Here is a 26308-nt window from a genome sequence, read left to right as displayed (position 1 = left end):
GTGAGCCGAAGTTCCTTTTCTCACTGATAGGATTTCAGGGGAGGAATAAGTTTTCCTTGACCCTCTTGGGATCCCTGTCTGGGTCTGGAAATTAAACTGATAAAGACAGATTAACAAGAGAAAAGCATACAAATTTATTTGACATATGTTTTACCTGACATAGGAGCATTCATAAGGAAATGAAGACCCAAAGAAACAGTTAGACCTGGTTATTTTATGCTAGGTTTGATGAAGGGCACACAGTTGTGGAGAAGGGTGCACATAGGCATATGATAGGTGCAGGGGTATGAGGTAATTGTAGTGAACTGGGGGAAGAGTCACTTCCGTGTGCTAGGATTCTTTTCTGTATCCCTTTGTCTTCAGAGATGAGGTATAAGGAGGTACACCTTTCCACTGGGCATAGGGAGGGCCCCTGGAATACGAAGGTCTCATGGCCTGTTTCAGGGAGGACCGGCTGGGGGAAAGTCCAGGAGACCTTCCTGCTTCTGCCGTTTTCTCCTTCACGTTGAGATACTCAGTGTGCCAGGGGGCTTCATTTTGATGTCCTGGAGGGTTAGTGGTTTCCATGAAAAAATGGGACTTTAGAAGAGTTCTGAAAAACAAAACTGATTTTCATGTTCTCTCGAGAGTACCACTGGGTGCTCATTATAGATTATTGTTTCTTCTGGCACTGCGAGTCAGACAGTGATCTTACTGAGCGTTTCCAAAGGTTTTAAAAGGATTTTTGTTGTAGTTATCTTTAAGATTTTACTCAAGAAAATTTATTTGTAAATACAATGGGATTAAATTTTTATAGGCTACATTTCCCTTCTTGTCCATCTGAAGGAATTAGTTTCTTTTTCTTTTCTTTATAAAAGGAAATGTTTCAAATAGTCTTGCTATCAGGGAACAATATTGGAAGGAGATAAGCCCATGTATCATCAGGTGTTACCTCTGGATACTGAGATTATGGCTAATTTCTGTCTTTTTGTGCTTTTCTACACTTTTAAGATTTTCAACAGCTAGAGTATATCACTCGTACAGTCAGATGAAGGAAATACATATGTGTATTTAATTTAGGCTGATACACCTAAGGAGTCAAACATTGCCTATTATAATAGCAGATCCTGGAACCTTGGTTCTGGACAATAAAAAAAAACAAAGCCACATTGACGTTTGTATATAGCTCTCAGAGCCGCCTGCCATTTGGATTGGTGGTACAGTGGCAGCCCACCTTCTTGTTGGGTTTGCTGGTTGACCAATGGAAGCAATTGTATTTAGAACCTAAGTGGCAGAAAAGGCTCACTGTTGTTGCTTTTAATGCCACATGGTTCTTTACCTTTTTCCTCCCATGTATATGTCCTGTGGCTATATCTTTATTATAGGGGTAGTGGTCATTTAGTGTATTTGTGCAATGGAAATGGATTTATAGGGTGATGTGGAGAATGGTGGGTGTAATTATGAAATTTCCTGTATCATATCTGTGTAGTTTAGTGGAAAATGCAAAATGAATACTTCCTGCTAGGCAGATACATTTAGGATTCCCTCATAATTAATAAAGCCCGTGTTACAGTTTTTAATGTTACTTCCAGTTGGAGGAATTTCTTTAAACCATAGCATTTTATAGTTACTTGGAAAAGTTGCATAGAAGACTAGTGTTTGGACTCAAAAGACTGTTTTGTTACTTTTTAAGTGTGATCTTAGGGCTAGTATTTTTAACCTCTGAATTTGTTAACCTCATCTGTAAAATGGGGATACTAATAATGCCCTCACTTAGGGTCCTTGTGGGGATAGAGGAAAGTGTTTTGTAAGTCTGTATATGTTTCATTTATTGAGTAAAGTACTCTTGGCAAACTAACTAAACTTAAATGGAGGTGATTTGGATCAACCCCCTAACTTTAGAGCCTAGGGCTAAATTGCATTTGTCCATTCAGCTTGGAAGAGGGGAGGTCAAAGATGTATGGTTTTAATGTTATTTTTCTGAGAGGCTGTGCCTACTCTAACCTCCATTGCTTTTCTTTAAAAACTTGGAAATAGTTATTCATTTTCTTTTCCTAATTACTTGGCAGAAATTTAGAATTCAAAGAGAGAAACTAGTAACAACCATTTTTTTTTCACACTTCCAGATCAACAAAAGGAATTCTTGGGTCCTAGAGACCAAAGAAAGAATCAGCAGGAGTGCCCAGGGTGAATTGATGGATTGGAGAGCCTGGCTGGTAATTACTTTCACTGAGCTAAAACATTAACTTAATGCACAGGAGCAGGGTGAGATAAACTCTGGATTTGTGCCTCTTCCTCCCCTCCTCCATGGAGATCCAATGCTTTCCTTCTGGAGACAGCCTTCTCTTCACTGGGATAGCCTCCTTCCTTTCCTTGGCATGGATGTTCATACCCTGGGGTGGCAGACTAGTTTGTACCTTTCATTTTGGTTGTCCTGGGCAGCTATCGGTGGGGCTATATGACTAAATCATCTAGCTTTCAGCGTAGCAAGGAACCCCCGTTTTTAAAGGGTTCTAGGCTAAATACCAGGTATTTACAGATTTAACACATCTTAGGGTTCAAATTTCTAGAATTGGCAAGCTTCAGCTTTTGTGATACTTACCTAGTGTACACCTTGGGAGGCCAAGAGGTTTCTTCTTAAAATCAACATGTTGGTTGTTAATAACTTTCTAGCATGCCATGCTGTGATAGTTCGTGAAGCCATAATGTCATTTAGTGACATGATCATTTAATGATGTGTTTGCTAGGGGTTGGGAGGGGCATATACATATTTTCAGGTAATTGTCAAACCATAGAGCTGAGAGCTCATTTAACCTACAGTGCTCTCAGCCCCAGTCCTTTTATTATAAGTGAAGGAATTGGTTGTTTAGAGAGATAAAAGTAGTTTCTGCTCACTAGAACCAAAAAGGGACTTGAACTCAAGTTTTCTGGGTTCAAGTTGCTCGTTACTTTATGGGGATACAAATGGTAGCTACCTTCTGAGATTTAGGGAGAATAAAACTTAAAAAATCTATGTTCAGGGTTAGGCACAGAGACAGACATGGAAAAAGACATAATAAAGGAAAGCCACCATCACTGTCATTATCATTTTTACTTTTTATCGTTGCTGTCATTACTACCACCATCATGTTTTATAAGATAGTCAGACAGTTCTTTGGTATGTACCATGTTGTAGAAGCCTACCTTTTGCTAACAAATTGAAGCAAATACTCAACTTTTCATGACTCTACTTAAAATTCCAAATTTTTTTATACTTTTGACTTTATAGGAGAGACCCACAAAAGACAAGCTACAAGATCATTGAATTTGCAGTTTTAGTTTTAAATTTTGTACATTTTGGGTATTTGTGTTGATTTTATTTCTACTAAGATTCATTGAATGTGATTCTGCTGAAGTACATCCTCTTGAAACAGCAGGAATTCTGTGTAATAATGTTCATTGTTCAGCAATATCCTGAACTTCCTTGTTTCTTTAGACATCTGTGTGGGATATATAATATTTTAAGTATTTAAGTTTCCTAATCTTGTCAACAGAGGGCTCTAAGTTGGAAGACTTTAGTTATGAAATCTATTCTGATGTAATTATTCAAAAGGTCTCTGACTTTAAAGAATTTTTGATGACATAGGAATATACTCACAATATATTAATTGAAGTGGACACAAAGCTATAAATAGTATGGCTCCAACTCTGTGGCATGTAAAAAGGTGTGTGTGTGTGTATGAAAAGGTGTGCATGTGTATATAAGTAGAATATGAAATACTCCATTTATAGAGTATTTGGTATAGAAGGAAATATACCAAATGAGTAATAATAGTGTTACCTGTTCTCTGGGTAGATTAATAACATTTTTTACATTTTTGCACACATATATATTATAACTCTCTTTCAATTATCTGTAACTCACTTCTCATACTTTATATAGATTATTTAAGAAGAAAGATATCATCACTTGTGCCTTGATAAGGTAGTTACGGGTTAATGCCATTTTGTGTCAGACCAGGTCCAGCTTTGTTTGATGTGTGCTTGCTATCTCATAAGCTCTGTAGAAAGAGCGCAAGCTTTGGAGTCAGACTGGCTTGGGTTTCCACCTCATTGTCTTCATTAAAGAGCTGATATTGGTAAAGTTGCTTCTCTTAATCTTAATTCTCATTACATTGATATGCCATCTTTTTTGCAAGGATTCCTCTCTGGTTTTAGTAATTGAGGTAACATTGACAGCATTAGACAAGTTTCATGTGCACAACATTATAATTTTGATACCTGTATGCATTATAGCATGCTCACTGCCACAAGTCTGATATCCATCCATCGCCATGTAATTGACCCCCTTTACCCATTTTGTTCTTGCCCCTCACTTACTCTCTTGTAACCAATAATCTATTGTCTGTATCTGTGATTTTGTTTCTGTTTTGTTTTATTCATTTGTTTCTCTTTTTTTATAGTCCACATCTGAGTGAAATCATAGAATTTAAAACTTTTCCATTTGACTTATTTCACTTAGAATGACACCCTCAAGATCCATCCATGTTGTTGCAAATGGCAATATTTTATGTTTTTATGGCTGAATAGTATTCTATTGTCCATAGTTTCTTTATCTGTACAACTGTTGATGGACACTTAGGCTGTTTTTATATCTTGGCTGTTGTAAATAATCTTCCTTTGTAAAGTTTCCTGATCCTTAAAGTGGCTTGCTCTTGGAGGTGCTCAGTAAATATTAGCTCCTTTTCTTCTCCTAATCTCCACTCTTACTTCCAAAACCCCTTCACCAAATTCTGCAAGGATCAATTCAGGGAATAAAGGAGCTTGGTGGAAAGTTTTACTGTCATGCTGACATTTCCAGTGGTTTGTCTTTTTAATCATCTCTTTTACTATGAAAATCTTGGTTCCTCTAAGTCTCACATCCTTGGGAACCAAACTCTTGGCACTCATGAAATGTCTTACCTCAAAGGATGAGAAAACCGAGCAAACCAAAATCATGATGAGCTCTCTGGAGCAGAGTGTGAGAGCATGCCTCTCCCTTAGGATTGGCTTGGGAATGCGCAGTAACAGCATCACCAGTCACCTCTCACTGGCAGTGATGTGGAGGGTGTGGGGAGAGGACTCTGGGGCTGAGGTAGGATTTATAATTGCATGGCCGTCTGGCCTTCTCCGAACATTCTTTTCCCTTGCAGGATTCCTGTAATTGTCATCAGATGGCTCAGACTCCCAAATGTTTCCGGTATTTCAGTGACTTCTGGAGTGTGTTTAAAAAAAAAGGTCATATTTGGCAATCATCGCTTGTTTGTGTCTGCTCTGTTGTGTATAGATGCATGCAGATGAGGTATCTCAAGTACAGAGAAACCAGTCAGATCCTTACCATCTTCTCTTGAGTCTTCCCACTTCCTTGACTGATCCTTTTCTACCTGCACTGCTTTAAAGGAAAAAAACAGGTGAGGAAAGATATAGGCAGTAGTTCTGTTTTCAACTACAGTCAGCTGTTCTTTTAGTCTCATTAGTCCTGGGGGCTTAGAGCATTGTATCTTTTTTGGAGTCTGCTAAAGGCCTCATGGAGGTTGAGAGTCGGACAGTGAGTGAACCCTGTGAAGAATGATTCAAAGTCTTGGGCTATCCACTGGAGGAAACAGGCATTTGAGACAGTCCCTGAGTTTCAGCTGAAGAAATCTGAATGACAGAAACGATAGCATTAATTCACAAAGCAGGTGTTTTGTGGAAAAGAACAACCCAGAAGCACATAGGTGGAAAAGAAGTGTGTCTGGGAGGGGCATGTGAGGCAGTTTAGCTTAAAAATGAGAAAAACTTCACATATGTGCATTCATGTTTTACATAGGGGTCAGCCTAATGATTCCAGTTTTAGGATGAATGCTGTTTATAAAGTTGAGATATAATGGAATGGCCCTTGCGTTCAAAGATGGTTGCATTTTGAATTTTCCTTCATCATGTGCCTATAACTGAATACAGGACAATATCTTGCATGTTTTTTTTTATCAGATAAGCTCCTGTAATTTGACATTCATTGCTTTTCAAGGAAGAGAAAAATTGCCTAAATGAAAAAAGAGCTAATTTTAAAAACTCACCCAAATGGAGTGGTTGATACATCTAAACTTAAAGATGTTTTCCCACCCCCTCATTCCATCTAAGCAGAGACTTAGTAGAGAGGTGAGGTTGAATGGAATTGGTCAGGTAGATCATATTGGGAAGCATAAAATTGAAGAGAACTGACACAGTTTCTTCTGATTCATGATGGTGTCCGAGAAATTGTGCTTTTTAAAAGCTACTTTGCTTTACTGGCTCTTACTCTTCTAACCAGTAAAATAGTGCATTGCGTTCTAGTGCCCCTGCTTGTGTCATGGTAAAGTGTTCACTGAACTTACAGGGACCCGGCTCTAGACAGTGATGTTAACTGTTGACTTCTTTATTTTAAACTGCCCTTTTTTAGTCAGATTATTTTTTTAAACGATTGAGGTAAATACTGATGTCTACCCTGACAGTTATCTTGCCTATCTCGTCTCAAGTGGCGAGCATTGGGAGACAGGAACAGGAAAACCCTTGATCTTAGCAAGAATAAGAAATATCTCAAGATTAATATTTTAAAAACTCATCATGACAGTGTCATTTCCCTTGGTAGTGATTGGTTTAAGTGTGGACATGTGGCTGAGGGTTGGCCAGTAATTAGTAGGAGGAAGTCTTCTAGGAGAAAGTAGTGAAAGTTTCCCATCTGGAATGAAAAACAAACTTCTGCTTGAATTTTGGCTGTGATTTGTGGTGAGGCAGTTAGCAAGCATGAGGATGAACACTACAGTAAGAAAGGCAGGGGCCTTGTCCTTGACACCAAGCACCAGGATGATACCTTAGACCACTTGTTCTGTGAGAGAACTCATAATTATTTAAGCCCTTAAAAGCTGGATTTTTCTCTTACCTGAAGCAAATCTAATTGCTATCTGATAAAATGTCTCTATGTTTTGATCATGCCTTTCTCATTCCCTTCAGATTTGTAAAATATTTCTTAATCTATAACTGTGAGTATCATTTCCATTATTTTATGTTTCCAGAGCTGAGAGACATGTACTCCTTTTTGCTGGGATTGAAAAATAGAACTGACCCTCCCCCCCCCCCCCCCAAAGTTTATTCCTGCCAGGAAAGTCATCTTGTTGACCATCTCTTTCTCAGCGTTGGACGTCCCTTGGTAAAAGGTTCGATGGTAGAAAGAGATGCTTGATAATAAGAGAACAAAGAGGTGTTGCTAAACAGTCTAAAATACATTCTTATTAATGTGGTTATTCAGTTTTCAGTTGGTGTTGATACTTTTTTTGAGCTCTACGGTTTGTTTTGGTGTTTGACTTTGTTGACTGTCCTGTTACTATACTTAACCTGTTTCTTGCAGTTTATTCTCCCTTTAAGTAAAGAAAACTCACTTTATTTCCTAAGGTGGATTATAATTAGGACTGCTTAGTATCAGGAATCTTTCACACTTAATACCTCTAATGAGATGAAATGTTCTAAATGTGTTGTTATGGGTGCATTATATTTAGAGAGGAATCTACTTATTTTAGTTAACTAATTTAATCCCTTTGCTTTTATATCCTGCATCCTTATTGAGCTCTTCCATATGTGATTCCTTGTGAGATCAGACCCCAGCAAACACTTTTACTAACTTTCAGGGGCCCTGGTAGTGCAAGTGTCAGTGAAGTTTGTTGGCTCTACATGGCTTATTTTTATGGTACTCTTCCTTTTTTATATATTTATGATAAATACAATTTCTTCATTATTCTTGCAAAGTGAATTTTGTTTCTTTGTTGGTTCTTTTCTGTTGTTTATAATTTTGCTTCTTAGCATAAAAAATGATTGAATATATTTGAACTCCCCCCACTCCCACTCCCACTCACCATTTTGGTTCCTTCTATTGTTTGGAAATGGTCTTCTTAGCTCCTTGGATCTGTGGACATTGTGCATTCTGTCCTTTTGCCAAAAACCTGTAAATGTCCTAGTAAAATTAACTTGGTTACATGTTTAGTCATAGTGAATTAGGTTAGTTCAACTTCTAGGAGTCAGTGTTTTACCCTTCTCACTGACCCTGTCCTTCCACTTTCTGAGGAAACTAGACAAGTTAGTGAAAAAATTTTGAAGAAATTGACCTATGAAGTTATACTTCTTGAGTTCAAATACTGGCTTCACTGCATGTAATTTGCATGTCCTTGGACAAGTTATCTGGCTTCTGCACGTATCAGTGTTCTCTGAAATGGAGACTAAAATGGTACTTACCCTATAGGTATTTGTGAGAAATCTATGAGAATATTTATGCAAAGTTCTTACCATAGTGCTTGGTGCATGTTTACTAGGTATATAGCTGATATGATGGTATGTAGCTGAATTTTTTTCAAATGACTTAAAAAAGAGATTTTATGTATTAATTTATTTTTAGAGACAGGGGAAGGGAAGGAGAAGGAGGGGGGAAACATGAATATGTGGTTGACTCTTGCACACCCCCCTACTGGGGACCTGGTCCATGACCCAGGCATGTACCCTGACTGGGAATCGAACTGTCAACCCTTTGGTTTGCAGGGCAATACTCAATCCATTGAGCCACACCAGCCAGGCCTCAAATTACTTGTTGAAATTTGCTTTTCTTTTGGCTTTCAGAAGCACCCTGTGAAGAAGGAAATATTATTAACCCTATCTTATAGATCAAGTCATAGAGTTACAGTATCAGTATGTAATTTTGTTACGAATAGAGTTGGGATTATATTCTAGATATCTCCTCCCCTCTTAATGTGTTGTACTTGACTGTGAATTGCATCTTTAGGAAGTTGCCCTATTTTTGTGATGTTATGTAAGATAGAAGGTGTAGATGGGAAGGGCATAAATTTCTGTTCCTTACAGCTGGCCTAATGGTGAGCCAGTTCATTCATTCTGAAATTATTTATTTATTAAATCCAGATATTTCTCCCTTTGCATGGTTCCAGGATGCAAAATTTCAATTGTTATAGTTAATTAAATAACGCTGTCCCCCAACAACACAGTTCAAATTTCAGTTACAGTGTTATATTAACCACGAGTATTTGTACTTAAGTACAACTTGCACATCTTATTTGGTTCATGAACAGACAGTAAAGGGTATAGCTGTGTGCCTCCTTGTCTTTTTAAGTAAAAACTCAGGTAACATTTTGTGAAACTAAATGATTTAAAGAGGGAATTGGCTGACAAAGATAAAAATGCAGCAAAGAAGTGCAAAGTGATAACACTGGAAGTGAAGTTTGAACCAGTGGTAAAGAATTCTAGAAAAAATAGCTGATCAGGGAAGGTCAACACTGTTCTAGAATCTGTGTGCAGCCAGAAGAACCTGGCAAAGAATAACTTACCGTAAATTAGGAAAGTGGTTGTGACGAAAAGGATGAAGACAGGACAGAAGAAAGGATGCTGCCAAAAAACTTGCTGCTAAAGGAACTCTTTAGGGATATTGCACGACAATGAAAACACCAAGGATAAAGTGTTGGGAGCTAATCTAAACTGAGATAGGCATATGCCAATTCACCAAGGCCTAAAAAAGATGCTCATTTGATATTTTTAATTTATAAAGAAATAAAACTCTTTTATTCTCAAAGTTTTTGAATTTTTGATTACAATACTCTAAACAAATGGTTTACTTTCTTTCTGTTTTTGTATATAACTAATAATAAGAGTTTTTAATGTTTTTGACAAGAATGTCAAATGTCATAGAAAAATCATAATTTTCCAATTTATTATTAAGATCGCTTAGCATGGTTTCCACTTTCATGATCGTTTTTATGGTCTTGCATTACTGTGCAAAGTGAGAGCTGCCTATATTTATTGAGCCAAATAGGCACTCTTGTAAGTGGTGGGAATACAATGATGCCTTATGAAACATTATTCCAACATAGATTTATTGTGTCTGCCATGTGCCAGGTTGCATAAACATGTGTGAATAAAAAGTGGTCCTTTTTCTCAAAGAATTCCCATTTCAATTGATCGATGAGAGACAAGATCATTATACCAGAACATAATACATTTCTTTGAATGCAATGATAGGGAAAAACCAGGCATTGTAAGAGCCTTTATGGAAGGACACCTGATCCTAGTGTGGAAGGGTGAGGGCTGGGAGAGGCAGAGAGACAGCCCGGAGGGTTTAGGAGTTAATTTGGAAGAGCTGTGTTGAAAAGGTGAGAGAGTTCTGCATGGGGAGTGCCGCATATTTTAAAAAGTTGATTGTTGCCTGAATGTGGAAGGCAAGATAGGGGACAGACAGGTCAGGAATGCCGGGGAACCTTTAGGCTATGGGAGAGCTCTTGTGGTTTTCCCCCCAATTTCTTTTAAACTAAGTTATAATTTGTGCATAATAAAATTGACCCATTTTAGTACATCATTCGGGGTGTCTGATATAAGCCCTGTAACCAGCACTACAGTCCAGATGAAGAACATTTAACAACACCTCTAAAATCTTTGGTGCTCCTGAGGGATTAACTCCTCCTCTCACCCCAACCCCTGACAACCACTGATGTCCTTACAGTTTTGTCTTTATTAGAATGTCATATAACTGGAATCACACAGCATGTAATCTATTAAGTCTGGCTCTGTCACTTAGTATAGTACTTTTGAGATACATCCATATTATTGCATGGAAAAAAAAGCCTTTGGGTTTTAAACAAGAGTATTACCTGAGAGATTTGATTGGAGGATGGATTTGAGAGGAGCAGGGCTAGAGATTTGCACTATAATTTAGCCAAGTGATGATGGAGAAGGGTTGCAGAGGAGGGGCTTGGTTTCAGGGGTGTGTAGGTAGGGAGTCTCAACTATGGCAGGGAGTATAGGAGTAACAACAAATGGGGAAGAGGAGGCACTGTGTGTTGGCTGTGTTGGCAGTGTCGGGGAGGAGCGTGGGATTATCCTGAGGTGAAGTCCAGCAGGGTGTGGGCACGTGAAGGAGTTGTTTTCTTTTCTTCTGTATCCTCTGATCTTTGCCTGAGTCAAATTTGTGAAACACTGACCTTACTTAAAGGGCTCCCTTTTCTCTTCAACCCGCCACATTGTCATGAAGAATTTGTTCCCAACACCTTGCTTGCACTGTGGACTATACAATGAAGAGTGTCTTCTTTGTACAGTATCAGCTAACTCAGTCCATCCATGATTACTCACAATTTTCCACAAGCAGCACTGTAAATGTCTCTAGAGAAGCTATGGTTTCTTGGTCCATGGTGCTGGCAGTCAGAATTCAGTAGTAACAAAATAGCTACAGGCTGGGTTCTCTTTTGTAAAGATCTTTTCCACCCAAAGAGGTGACCTGTATTTTTTAAATGTATTTTATCGATTATGCCATTGCAGTTGTCCTATTCCCCCGCTTCATTCCCCTTCACCCTGCACACCCCCTCCCACCCACATTCCCCCCCTGTAGTTCATGTCCATGTGTCATAAGTTCTTTAGCTTCTACATTTCCCACAGTACTCTTGCCCTCCCCCTGTCTATTTTCTCCCCACTGTCTATGCTACTTATTCTCTGTACCTTCTCCCTCCACTCCTCCCACTCACCCATTGCTAACCCTCCATGTGATCTCCGTTTCTGTGGCTCTGCTCCTGATCTAGCTGTCCACTTAGTTTGCTTTTGTTTTAGGTGTGGTTGTTAATAACTGTGAGTTTGCTGTCCTTTCACTGTTCATCTTTTTGATCTTCTTTTTCTTAGATAAGTCCCTTTAATGACCTGTATTTTTAGGGTGCTATACCTGAACCAGTTGGAACTTTACAGAATGGAAGTGGAGTTGAAGGAATACAATGTCATCCATATTTAACATATGGCTGACTCATCTTTGTGGGAGCTCTGATTTAGTCAGGATTCTGGGGCTGCATCTAGGCTAGTGGGAGAATTTTTCATTGATGAATAGTGTCCACCTCTGGCCTAGGAAGGAAGCACTCTGGGATGTGGTGGATAGAGTATTTGCCCTTCTGAGGAAGAACTTAGCAGAAAGGTGATAGACCACACAGATGCCTATACCCGCAGGCATGATTACAGCTGTCATAGCATTTGATATCCAGGACAGCTTCATGAGTTATAGAGTGTTTTCTCATATATGGGGAAATGGAGATACAGAGAGGTTGGTTGGATAACTCCCAGTATCACACAGCTGGCACTGGCAGAGCTGGAATTCAAACCCCGGCAGTCTGGCCCCTTAGTCCATGCTCTTCTATGTACATCATGCTGTCCATAGAATTCTAGAGTGCTAGCACTGCAAGGACTCATGGGAACTGTGTCATTCCTCTACTCTGAATTTTATAGTTAAAATGAATAAAGTCTAAAGAGGGCTCTGGGATGACTTGCTCGGGATCACGGAGGAGGGTGGAGGCAGAATTAGCTGTCCTCGTTTCCTCCCCCCCGCCCCCAAGTGGCCCCTGTCACTCTTGCAATTTTGTACTTGTGTCTTGGTTGCCTGTCAGTTTCATATCAGTGAAGAATAATGTCGCTGAAGTAGGCAGCCTGGAAAAATTGTTATTTAATTCCATTCTTTTCCTTGGCCTTAGCTCTCTCTTGCCTGGGAATGTACTAATTGGCTCATTCTGTCCCCTCTTGTCACTTTATTATTCCCAAGGGAGCCTAGAATCACCTTTACTGTCCTCCAGCCTGTCCTGTGTGATCATTGATTGTCTGGTCTTTTGCTCTTTCAAGTCTCTTCCTAGTAGCAGTTGGGAAGGGGAGAAGCTGCTCAAGCAGCTGGGTGAGAGTTGAGTGTTGGGGTAGGAGAGAAAGAGAACTGTCATGGGGTTGGGGATATTGTAGTGCTGGTTGACGACCTTCTCTTAGGGGTTTGGACCTTTGTGATTTTGATCCTGCTGTCCCACCTGTACCCACCATAGCTCAGCCTTCCACATTTGGTGTGGGCATCTCTCCTGCAGTTGGGGGTTCAGAGCTGAGAGAGTGTGTTAAAGAATTTGCACGCTCCCAGAATTTATTCACATGGAACCTTGGTTACAGAGGGTATCTGGGACAGAAAAGGGAGCTCATGCCTTGACAGTTTACATTTCATATTTGTTGTATTTTTTTAAGGAGCCACAGCTTTGGGATAAATTAATTTGTTAATCTTCCTTTTAAAAAAGTTTCTCGTGTAAGCTTATTTAAGTACGGAGGCTGGTGCTTTCTTTTTTCTTTCCTCCCTCTCCTCCCTTCCTTATTTTCTTTGTCCCTTGTATAGTGGGTCTTTGTAAAAATTTAACTCTCGTTCTAGCCTCTTACACCTACCTTACCAGGAATAAAGTTGAATATTAATGCATTATGGTCACCATTCTGCATTGGCTTACTCTTTCTCCACATTCTCTATAATTAAAAATGTCCTTCTCAATTTCAACTCAAAATACCTGAAAAGACTCCTTGTTTGGTTAAGAGAAAGCAAATTTCCCTAGGTAAGTTCCCATATGTTTTCTGTAAAAACTGGCACACACTTTCTTTGTATTTCATCCCTGTCAAATGAGATCCTTATAAGAGTAATCAGCCAGTCTGAGCCACTCATCTCTTTCTGCCTGCATTTTCTGGGGTAATTTTTAACTCTTTTGGTGCTGTCCAGGAAAGCTTGCTCCTTCCTATCACAGTGGGAGGGTTGGATTTCTGAGACTTCTACCTTCTCTTCAGTTTTCTCAGATGGCCATGGAGCTTTAGGACTGTTCTTCCGAGTATGGGCATGTGTGCAAGTGAAATTTTGCTTCAAGGCCATGGGAAGGCCCCAACAAATGTGTTCACATGGTTCATTTCTTTTGTAAAGCTTGCATGTATTTTTATATGCTTTTTATTAAAGTGGGCCCCAACATTGTATAAGCTTTAGGCCTTACCAAACCTGTATCCATTCTTGAATAGTTTCTCAAGAAACTATAGTAAGAGCTTCTATCACCTTAATTAGTCAAATTAGCTTGATTCAGCTACTCTCTCAGTGGCCTCCCAGTTGTTGTAGAACTTTTTTAACTCTTTTAGAACTTTTTTAGTTTTTACGTCGCAATGACAAGCTTACATATGGACACAGGTTAACTCTACCTAGTGGGAGTTGGGTTTCACAGGCTCTCAGGCTTAAAAACCTAATTGATCATTTTCTTCCCGATTCTTCTCCCACTGCCATCATTTGCCAAATTCTATAAGTTGATCATTTTAGTTTGCATCGCCTCTTGGAACTGCCCCCTCCTTAAAAAAATAAAAAGTCTCATGATTACTGTGGAGTTGGGTAGGGGAAGGTGGTTTATGAAGTGAATTCATATTATTCTTTTTTTAAAAATATTCACCTGAGGACATGTTTATTGATTTTAAAGAGAAAGGGGAGAGAAATACTGATGTGAGAGAGACATGTTGATCAGTTGCCTCCTGTACACACTGTGACTGAGGTTCAAACCCTCAGCCTAGTTATGTGCCCAGACTTGGATCACACTGGTAATGTTTCGGTGTCCAGGACGATGCTCCAACCAACTGGGCCACCTGGCCAGGGCCCATTCTTTACTCCTTTTCAGTCTTATTGCCCTACTACAAGCTGGTTGCAGCAAATGGTTAGTTTACCATCATGCTCCCTCCAGGATTCTTCTCCCTGGGAGTAAAGGGCTGTCCAAATGAAAGATTCCAACTGGAGGCTTTTAAAAACACCTCTGACTTTATTGTTATTCAGTCCCCAAACTTCATCTGTTTCACATACTTTCTGGTTGGAATTGGTCCTTCTCTGTGGGGAGGCCACCCTATCTGTCTACTTCCACCTCTCCCTGACACACTGTATAACTGTGTCCTAGCCATAGTGTTTCCCAGGGATGCCTTCTGTTTTTCAGTCCTTTTCTTGAAGGCACTGAATACTGTGTACTGTGTGGAGCAATTATTTTGTACATTTGGATGGTACTCGAGAGTAGGTTTTAAAAAATTCTTGAAAGTGCTTTGTCTTATTTATTTTTAGTAGTGGCAGGTATCCACGTACTCAGTGATAAAAGTAGCACTGACTGCTCCAGAGACCTCCGGGCAGCATCCCACAGAACCCACCGAACCCTGATCGTCTGCCCCCCCGCACTGCTCCGGGAGCACTCCACAGCTGGGACTGGGCTCCCCGAACTGCCGGTGCTGGAAGCGCACGGCAGCAGAGTCTCTTGGACTAAAAAGACACGCATGTCTGTTTCTTACTCATGTGATGCTCTTCTGCACTCCAATTTGAGTAGGATTTTAACCCAAAATGTTGAATTTTTGACAAACCTGGAAAAAGAAAAATGGATGCTAGGCCAGTGTTAGTCGAGGTGTCACTAGTCATTTTGTGTTTGAAACTTTAAATTATTTTTTAAATCTTCCAATTTTTTTATACATGTATAAAAATTTTTTAAATTTAAGTGAATTTTAAAATTTATGTTTGGAACATTTATCAATGTACTTTTGAATAATTGGATTGTTGTATAACTAAGGTTAGTTTGATCTAGTTTAAATGCAGCCGTGGTGTTTCATTTGTATTACTTTTTAAAAACATTTTTAACATCACGAAAGGAAAGTGAATATAAAAGTAGTTTAAGTGAAGTGAAGTATTTGTGAATTAATCTTAATTTGAGTTTTTGTATAGCTATTATATTCAAGTGCTAAGCAGATAATATAAAGCAGTGCATATTGTTTGAAGCTCTTGTCAGATCTTCCCCCAATATATCTTAAATCTAAATCAATATTAAATGTGTCCTAAAGAATATATCTATTTCATTAGACATCCTGAGCTCAAAGCAAATTTTTAGACTCTTGAACCCTGTAATATGCAAAGGAGTAAGCTTAGATAGAACATAAGCATAAATCACTATAATTTGTGTGATTTATCTCCACAGCGTAAACATTGTGCTCATGTGGTAAAACTGCTGTCCTGGAAATCAGGTTTCAGTTTTCTGAGTATTTGTGGGATTGGAGGAGGTTTTAGGGTTATGTTTGTGTTTAGGTTTAATTTGAATGGTTAAGTCGAGATTTATGGTGATCTCTATGTGTAATGTTTTATTTACTTTTTTAAAGCTTATGAAACATCTGAATCTGATCTTTGGGGACCAAGTTCAAGAAATATGGTATAATTCTATTTTAATTGTTTTCTTAATGGCACCATATTTCTGTTTATTTGCAGTTTGTATATTTAGGACATTAGCATATTTAATACCCTGTAATTGGGTATCTTTAACTTTCTAGTACACTAGACTCCTGCTTTCAGATATTTGAACTCTATAAACACAGGAGCAACATCAGAGCTATCCATCTTTTGCTTAAAGTACTGAATGATTGCACTCTAATATCTTCATTACATGAAACACATACCCCTGGTTTACCTGAGAGTAAATGTTTATAAGAATTAGGGATGCTTAGCTTCTGTGACAGATTGTGTACTTCTTCACTAATCCACTGATACATAAATTCCTTTTTTTCAAAAACATTATCAAGTTCATACTATGCTATGGTGTATACAGAATGTAGTGATGAACAAAACAAATATTTCTTTCTTGCCTTCAGATTATCTTAGAATTGGGAGCAGGGGGCCAGGGGGGTATGAAACTAGGCAACCACAGTACCATGTGGTAAATGCAGTGGAACCCTAAGTCCATAGGCACATACGGAAGTGCCAGAGACTTTGTGGCAGAAATGACACCTCTGTCTCCTTGCTCTGCACAGTTATCCAGGTGAAGGGGTGGTGAGGAGAACTTAAGAATGATCCTGGCACAAACAGCAGTGGTGAAAGTCCAAAATAAAGAGAAAAGTCAGCACATTAGACCACGAGTATGTTCAAAGTATAGGCAATGTTATTTTAATCCAGAGAACCAGAACTCTCATTTTGGATCAGAAAATATTTCTTTTGTATTTTACTTTGGTGCAAAGTGAGAAGTGACTATAAATTTGCCTGATTCCCCCTTCCTCTTGTAACAAATACTCCTTTATTTTAGAAAATTTGAATTGTTTATGCTACCAAAAATTAAAAATGAGTTATAATTATATTACCTAGAGATTATTTTACTTGCCATTTTATAAGTATTCTTTCAGGTTTTTTTCTTTAAAAAAATAATTTAAAGTTTTTAAATCCTCACCTGAGACATTTTTTTCTCTGCTTTTTAAGAAGAGAGGGAGGAAGAGAGGGAGGGAGAGAGAGAAACATCTGTGTGAGAGAGAAGCATGGATTGGTTGCCTCCCACATGTGCTTGGACCTGGGATTAAATACACGCAGACTGGGGATTGAACCTACAACCTAGGGCCACTCCCTGACTGGGAATCAAACCCATAACACTGCTGCTATGGGATGATGCTGCAACCAACTGAGCCACACCAGTCAGGGCTCAGATTTTTTTGTATGCATCTTTAATTTAATAAAAGTGGGATGATACCTAACATGATTTTTTTGTAACTGAAAATTTGTACTTAATGTAAAAGTCACCTTAATTGTTTTCATAGCCTTGGGGTACTTATAAAATAAGAATTTTAATGACCGCATGGTTTCTATCATGAAACATCATTTATTTCTAGAGCCTCCATTATTAGAAAGTAGGTTGTGTTCAACTTTCTGCTATTTTAAATATTGCAGCAGTGAATGTATTTGTTTTAAACTTTTTAAGTCTCTGATTATTTCCCTACAGCATTAAAAAGATAGGTTCTTTATTCTATGTTTTTGCCTCTTTTTTTGTAGATATAAACTACTAGTATATCACCACCCCTCTCCCCCAAAGTCAGTCTAACACTAACATGAAGTCTTGAATCTAGATTTTCAAATCTTTGGCATTTAGACCAGTGCTCTTGAAGACACCTGCTTTAATATCAGATTTGGAAATGAACCTCATTCCATCTAGACAAGTAAAAGCATGAGTTGAACTAGATGTTATGTGGCTGGACATGAAATGTAAGGCTAGCGTTGTTAGATGGTGATATAAATGTGAACTATTGTGTCCATTTTTTTGGAGTGTCTTCATGTCTCTAGAAATGTTTTACTCAGGGATTATTTTTTTAAGCAGAGGAATTAAATCTTTTATAGGGAATATTCTTTAACTGTATGACAAGTGACTTAGTATGAGTAACTCAGAATATATCTTATTAGATAAATACCTTGGTGGAGTTGAAGAATCAAAAGAAAACTGGAACTGGTTCTAGGATGAGCATTTTTTCTTAAAGATGTGAAGAGGGTTATTTTGCTCAGAACCAAGTAGAAGATCCTATCAATAGCAACCAGTTGGCTCACAGGGATTTTACTCCTTTATAACTTTTGTACTGTTTTAGGGCTCATGTCATCTTCATCTTCTCATCCTGTGTCCACCTTAATGCCCAGCACATGATTCTCAATAAATACCTCCTCAAAATAAAACACTTTAAAAAACAGTAGCTTTATTGTGATAAAAGGTATCATGCAATTGACAATCTAGGGTATTTTTATTGGTGTCAGTGGTTTTTAGTTTATTCAGAGTTGTGCAACCATCACCACAATCAATTTTAGAACATTTTTATCAACCTCAAAAACAAGTTGATACCCTTTAGCCCTCACCCCTGCAACTATAGGTAGCCATTGATCTACTACCTTCTGGCTCTGTGCATTTGTCTATTTTGGACATTTAGTAGAAATTGAATCACGTTATAGTTTATGTGATACTTTGTGACTCTTCCTTCATTTACTAATAATTTCAGTATTCATCCATGTTGTACCATGTATAAGTGCGTTGTTCCTTTTATTTTTTTAACAAATAATACTTCATTATTTTGGGGTATATATATGACATATGTATATATCACATTTTGTTTATTCATCTATCAATTGATGGAACAAATCCTTTTTAATATTTAAATGCATTTGGGTAGGTTTGCTCTACAAAGGCAAAGACTAAGGAAGATGATAAGTCACAAGACCTGAAATTGGAGATGCTTTCAAAGCTCATTAGTGGTATATATAAATAAGGTACATATTTATAAGTTTAGAATTAAGATACATGGTAGATTTATATGTAAAAATTTAGAATATGTAAAATAAGTTTAGAATATTTATACATTTAGAAGGTATATATAGGTAAAGTTGTTGGGTCTAAGGGAAGAATATCACATCAATCAGAACATCTTGTCAGTTCTACCTGTTTAATACTTCTTAAATCTGCTCTAGACTCCATATCTCCAGTATCTTATCTAAGCAAAATCTTCTGTTTGCTCAATTCTTTACCGCCACTATCCCCTGAAGCAGGCTAAAAGACCATTTATAAAAACATTATTTTCCTTTGGGAGTGAGAAGTCCTTAACATAGCCTGCATTGTTGTCTAACATCAGGCCCCTGCTGTCTTCTCTTTTTTTCCCCCATCTTCCCCTCCTACAATGTTTATTTTTGTATTTCACAAAGGATAATGGACTCCTTTCTGAAGTTGGGCATCCAAATTTCAGCTTGTCCCACTTCAGGAACTGTGCTAAGGACTCCTTTTGGAGCTGATGTAGTGGACACATCCTGTTGTGCTTGTTTCCTTTGAATCTCTTATCATCTTAGAGCTGATGCTTTGCAAGTTGTCATGAAGGTTAAAGGAGCCGTGTGAACCTATCTGGCATATCACATGCACTTAATCAACCACGTCCTTTCCATTTTTTGTTTGGATTATGGTTTGTATGTAGTGGCTTAGGTGAGTTTGGTATCAGCCCCTTCCTTGTTTTTTCCTGAAAAGAGGGATTGACACATTATGATAATTGGCTGTAGTTTTTAGGTTGTTTTATTTTTTTCTTCCAAAGTCTGAATCTTTGCCTCATAATCCTGTTTTTGTGAAGTCTCTGGAATTGTATTACTGATCTAACACCTGTGCCTAGCTGCACTACTTCCTTGGGTTCCTGCCTGTAGAAAGGTGATCACTTGTTGCTCTTTCCCCGACTGAAACATTTGTGGGTCTGTATCTTTATGTTTTCTCATTACAAAAATAGTAATTGCTCATTTAAAAAAAGAAGATTCAGAAATCAGAGAAATACATAGAAGGACTTAAAATGCAGTTGCATTCTAGTTACCTGCTGTGGTTTATGGTTTTCCAGTCTTTAATGCATATGTACATGTATGTGTCCATATTTTATAAACTAGAAGTTGGGTGATACTGTGTGTGTTGTTTAAATGCTTTTTCCCACTTGCCAGTGTAGGTGTCTTTTAGTGGTAGTATCATGTAAGTAATTTTTTATCATCTCTTAGAATTCTCTTGTCCGGGAGAAGCATGATTACTGTCACCAGTCCTCTTTGAATGGACGTGTAGGTTGCATCCAACGTTTGGATATTTGTACAGTACAGGCTATGATTTTGAAGTCATGAATTATTCTGATAATGGTTTTTACCTTCCGAGTTAATAGTTCTCATGAAATGCTTTTCCTGAGGTTTGATGCCAGGTCTAGTTCAGACTTGCTCCTCTCAGTTTCCGCAGGTCTTTTGTAATGTTGCTACCCACTCACGTGACAGTGCTTTTTCTTCTTTCACTTCCTTTTTTGCACTGTTACCTGCTGCTAGCTTTCTGATATCTTCATACACCCACCTTCAGTTTACTTTGGCAAAATTCTGCCATATTTTGTCCCATACCACTGTCCTATCTGAGTTTAACTTTTAAATAATTATTTCTTCATCTTGGTTTTAAGGCCTCTTTTCGTTTAACAATTGATCCTTATGACTAAATTTATTTCCATGATATTTTCCATTGCCTTATCTCAAATTTTGGTTTATTTAAATATTTATTTTCATTAATTATTCTAAAAGTGATTGCTTGCTTCTTCTAAATAAAAGAATGAGTGGAGGGGTTTATATTGTGTAGTACAGTCAAAAGACACATCTTTATAAATAATTGTTTCTTGCCCAAATTGGGATATTACTAGAGTTATTTTTAATCCAGGACTGTCTTTTCTCCTTTTGGGTCTGTTTTTGGCCTATAGCCAGTTGATTATGTCCTTAAGGAGCATTAGCCATTTTAAATAGCTTTAATATGAAGTTAAGTATGTCATATTATATATTAAAGCCATGGTTATTAAACTTGGCCATGCATCTGAATTACTTGAAGCTCTTGTTTAATTAGGGACTGCTGAATCCTACCCCAGATTTTCTGATTCTGTAGATCTTCGGCGAGGCCTGAGAATTTGCATTTTTAACACATCCCTCAATGATGCTGATACTGCTGGTTCTGAAACCATTCATTGAGAATAATTGTTCTAAGGGAACATAAAAATCATTTTTTGGTTATTTGTACTGTTTGTAATGATCTGTATTCTTTTTCTCTTTATATTAGTATGCGTGATAAATAACAACTGAACATACTTTAGTAGAGCAGTCACTTATTTCAAAAACAAACAAAAACCCTTATTGCCAAAATACGAGAGAGCTATTGGATACAGAGCTATACTTGTTGTGAGCAAGACCAGTAGACACATTGTCCGGAGCCTTACTTTAGGGTCCTGGGTTGTTCAGTCCAAGATTAGTCTCTTTAAGTCTCTTACAGTCTTAGTTTTCTTGCAGAAAAATGAAGCGATTGCCACCCCATCTCTCTGGACCCATCCCTCTACTTCTTAAATCTGTAGGCAGAGCCTCACTGTGTTTAAATAGGTTCACGATGTCAGATGTCTCAATTAAGAAATGCTTGTGTATTTTCAGTAAATATTCAGAGTAGTTTTAAAGAGGATTTATCACAATGAGGGTTTAGAACTTGGATAAGGATATAGTATGAAATCGTAGATATTCCAAATGGCTTTGGAAATCGGAGCTGTAGGACAGATACATCCTGTCTGCTAGAGTGTGAGGTTGAGTCTGGAGAAGAAGAGAAGGTGAGAGAGAAATTTTAAAATGTGAATTGAAACTGTCGTTGGCTTCATTTGATTCAAATTCAGTTCAGTGTGCAGTTCTCTGGTCCCTTATCTGATATAACTAGTAGTTGTTACAGTTATTAGTGTACTGGTAATCTGGACCTTTGGGTTTGAAGTTCTTTTTACTTGACAGCGGAAATGGGGGAGATGTTATGAAACCTTTCAAAGCTGGTTGTGAGGTATATTGTTTGTATTGGAATAGAAAAGATACACTATTAGAAAAGGCACAAGAAGGAAAGGGCTTTAGGTGTGCGAAAGGCGAGGCCACAGCAACGCTTGGCTGCTGATAAGAACTTACAGTACCTATAAGATGAACAGGAAGCGTTTTCTAAGCACCTGAGCTTCTCATGTTTAGACTTGGTAAAAAGCCTGCTAATTTAGCCAAAGATGGTTCAGCTGTATTGTAGAGACAAGTCCCTCATTCTCTGAGGCTGTCACTGTGAGTTAGAATTTCAAATCTTTTTACAAAGCCATTTTGACTATTTATTTATCATTGTTGTTGTGTTCTCCCTCATCCATGTTTTTGCGGGCATGACATGTGTGGTCTTCTTTTCTTGTCAGCAATTAGAAAAGAAATCTCAACAGAGTCAGAAATCTTATGACACAGAAAACATTCGCCTGAAGTGTTCCCATGTGAGCAATGGGCATGGGCATATACTAAAAGAGGGGAAAAAGGGCTTTTTGTTGAGAGTGACAGACAGACAGGTCGAGCAAAGTTTAACTTAAATCCTTTCATTGATATTGGAAAGTCATAAGCTTTCATATGACACTGCCACATTCAACTCACTGTGTGATCTGGACCTCTGTGGCTTTCACCACTGTGTGTGTGTGTGTGTGTGTGTGTGTGTGTGTGTGTATTGTAAACATTTTATGAACTGCAGTGTCTGATCCATCCGTCTGTCTGGGCAAGGATGTCCCTTGATAGCAGAAAAGAACAGCAATCAGGACAGAATTGGCCAGTGTGGCATGTCTAATGGTGGGAAGATATTTGAAGGACCTGCTATAGACACAATAGTCTCTCTAAATAGCCTCTTTGCACCCGGAGTCTTATTGCAAACAGGTTCATTACGGAGAGACATTCTGACACACAACATCACAGTAATGAAAGTAGCTCTGTTTTTCTAATATTGTATCTTGCCACTTCAGTTATGCTGCTGGTACAAGATTTCCCTTGTGTTGTTGTATATTTCTCCAGAAAAGGAATCAGTCTTCATAGAATATACAATTATTTTGTACAGGAATGTATAACTCATACCTAAGATCCAGTTCTCCCTGTTTATGTGCGCTAGTGTAAAAATAATTGGCAAACATGTCTTCCAGACCAGAAGATTCCAGCACCTTCAATTTGTTGGGCTAGAAGATGTTGAACCAGAGTAATAATAAACTTTAAAAAAATGTGTAATGTTCAAAATGGATTTGTGGTCAATCATAAAAGAAGAAAATATTAGTACAGTTTCCCATGAGGTGTAATTTTTTTCCTAGGGTTTTAGCCAACTCCAGTGTCGTATCTGTTCAAAGAGGGGGAAGTGCAAAAGGTTTTCATCCACCAAGCTTTACATATAAATACTATATGATGACTTAAGCTTTTGGATTTTCTGCCTGTTAATGTACAGCTTGAACATTATGAACATGGAAAAAAAGGTTATATTGGTTTAAAAGTGGATATGGAAAATGTAATGTGCTCAAGTGGGAACAATGGCATATTAAAAAAAACACTCATGACACAGATCTAATAATTCAGTTGCCCCTGTAGGAGAAGGGTATCAGCTCTGATACTGGCTCATAGTTTATATTTATACACACCCCTGGTCCCTGCAGTGCCCTGCGTGTGGGTTCCAGAGAAAAGGAAGAAAATAACCTGTAGGGAAATCAGCCCGGAAACCTTTCATTAAATACATTGTACTTTATATTGTGTCGTTCACAGAGTCTTCAAGAAATAAAGAAAGGAAAGAAAACCTGTTATCAGTCCACATGTGTGAAATATTATATTTGAATACTATCATTTGTTTTAAGATTAAGGCTGAGGCAGCAGACATATTAGTTATTATTCACTTACATCTGGTAGATAATGCAACAGGGATTTAAAAATTCTTTTTTTCATTTCTATTTCCTGCCTTTCTCCCTCAAACAATGGCAGAAATACTGCTTTAACTTAAAACATGCTGGCTAAAATATTTTCATGTTGGAAATGTTGCCTTTTTATAGAGGATTGGGTGACGAGGGTAATAAAATCAGTCTTCAAATTTTGGGTGGAGTTTATCTGTCATTCAGCAAAAGACTCATTTCTAGAGAAAATTGGAGAAAGTGTTAAATACATTCCCTCATGAGAAAAATACACATGGTAAGGGTGAAACTGAATAGTGACACCTTTATCAAGTTGAATGTCCTTTGGTGTGAGCCTTTGTCTTGTCATTATAGTTCATGTATTGCTGTTGATAGGCTTTTAAAATCTGTAAACGTCTTAGCTTTTTTTGCTGACTATTCATGCAGGGTATGCTAGGCAAGCCAACTGTGACACATACTCTGCCTATACTTGTAACTGTCTCTTGGATGAAAATGAACACACATTTTAAACCTAAACCTTGGGTGCCATAAAACAGTACTTAGTGAACTTCCAGAATAGCAGACATTAAGAGTTTGGTTTTGATCTCAGATACCTGGGAGCACACTGTCCTACAAAGATTTATTATTTCATAAGTAGCTTGTGTTGAAAATCTTGTTTTAAGTATAGAGGGTTGTAAGCCTATCACTGTCACCAAATTGATAACTTTTTTCACATCTGTTAGACTCTGTGCCACCTTTTGGCTTCAGGGGAGATACAGACATCACACTCCAGATTAGGTCACTTTATTAAGAAAAAAATTCTTGTATGAAATGGGAGTAGAATATTGGAAAAGTAGGGATGTATTCTTATATGGAGAACTCGTCAAGTGGAACAGCTTCTGGGAGATTGGCTGTCGTGGTCATTGTGGATAAACTTCTAAATTACAGGCAGTTCCCTCGATATTCATGTGGATTGTTTCAGTTTTGGTTCTGTTTCTGGCGTAATCACATATTTGTTGAGTTCTGAGCCATAGGCCAGGTTAAGTTAGAGTTGTTGATGCCCTTTAGTGCTTAGGATTTAGAAATACCTTCTGACCGTCAGTAGATCATTGAGAAAGCATTTTTCTGGTTTCCAAGGATAGATGAGCTTTGGGGAATGGTTTCCTATTTACCAGCATCTCTGTTTTACTTAAACTGACAAGCACAACCACCTCTGTGGATACAGAGGGTTGCCCCTGACCTAAAGCCTGTAATGGATGGTCATCCAATGTCAGGCCTCCTGTATCTCTAGATGAACAGTTCTGGACCCACCTTCCAGATTAGTTGAGCCATGGGACTGTTAGGTGTCTCTGCTATTGAAATGTTTCAGTAATAAATGAGCTTTCTGTATCTAGCCATGACTGCTAGACCTGACACTGATTTGGGGGCCATCTAGTTCATTGAGCAAATCACTGGGCTGCTCGTGTGCAGCACTGGATTCCCTCTCCCCAGTCCTGTGTAGGTTTCCCAAGGCCCCGTTTTTCTGCATCTGCATGGGTTTCCAGACTCAGGATGAGTGTTTATCCCAGGCCACTTTGCTATAGCCTGGAGACCCTGTAGGCTGGTCTACCCTTTACACTACTAGGCTTTTCTCAGGATTACAGACAAGCTTCAATGGTAGTGAAGCTTCATCCATATTAATATACGAAGAGGTGAGTTAAGTGAGTGCTCATTGTGTTCTGGACTTTCTGTTGGGTACTTCATATGCATCGTCTTTTAATCTTCATATTAAGCTGGTGGAGTGGAGGCTGCTTTTCTCCATTTTGCAAATGAGGAAACTTTGTCATTAGTAAGGGGCAGTGCATGGGTTTTCAGATCTAAGCCCGATCTTAGTCCTGAGTCCTGGCCCCCTTATTATGATTTGACAACACACCGTATAGGCTGTGTGGCCTCCCTGAGTTCCACTTTCTCTTCCTTTGGCTCTCATGCCTGTACTGTTACTTCTCATCATTCTTTTGGGGCCATCAGCTGACCCTGCCACCTTACTAGCAAGGGGACTCAGTCCTTTTCCCGAGTGAACTGCATTTTCCCTGTTGGTAAAATGAGGGAGAATGATAAAACCTCCATATAACCTGGTGTTGCGAATACTAAAAGAAATACATGTACACATTACTCTTCCTGTCAGATACTGTGCTATAACCCATTATATCAGTGACATGAACAGATATGGTCCCTGTTCTTGTGAACCTTGCAGACCTGTGAACATGTCAAGACACCAAAACAAAAAGTTACAAAATTACTTAGTTATGTGTTGCATAAGTAAACCACATATAGATGTTCAACTTTGACTTCAAGTTTAAGCCATGGCCTGAAGAGTTTCTAGACTTTTCGAGGGTCCTATTGTTAATACTTAAGGAAAGCCCTTTTTTTGTTTTTTGTGGGGTTTTTTTTTTTTTGGTATTGCCTAGATGCAAGGAGTTTTTACTCAGATCCTCTTCCATTGTTCCCCATGTCCGTTTTCTGGAAG

General features: G+C 38.3%; 1 protein-coding gene across 6 annotated transcripts in view; it reads left to right on the top strand.

Annotated features, from left to right (window-relative positions):
* Positions 1 to 26308, top strand: part of BNC2 (basonuclin 2) — a 426491-nt gene that overhangs the window by 73089 nt on the left and 327094 nt on the right. For 2 of the 6 annotated variants that reach the window (XM_037132059.2, XM_037132055.2), the window contains exon 2: positions 2106 to 2195. The exons of the other annotated variants lie outside the window; for them this stretch is intronic. In XM_037132059.2, the coding sequence (XP_036987954.2) occupies positions 2106 to 2195 (90 nt within the window). The remainder of the gene's footprint in view (positions 1 to 2105; positions 2196 to 26308) is intronic. 6 annotated transcript variants of the gene reach the window in all.

Source organism: Artibeus jamaicensis, unplaced genomic scaffold (genome assembly GCF_021234435.1).
Source record: "Artibeus jamaicensis isolate MK-2021 breed Jamaican fruit bat unplaced genomic scaffold, CSHL_Jam_final scaffold_1964, whole genome shotgun sequence".
NCBI classification, from domain to species: domain Eukaryota; kingdom Metazoa; phylum Chordata; class Mammalia; order Chiroptera; family Phyllostomidae; genus Artibeus; species Artibeus jamaicensis.
Note: the sequence above shows the minus strand (reverse complement) of the source record. Positions and strands in the feature narration are given on the sequence as shown.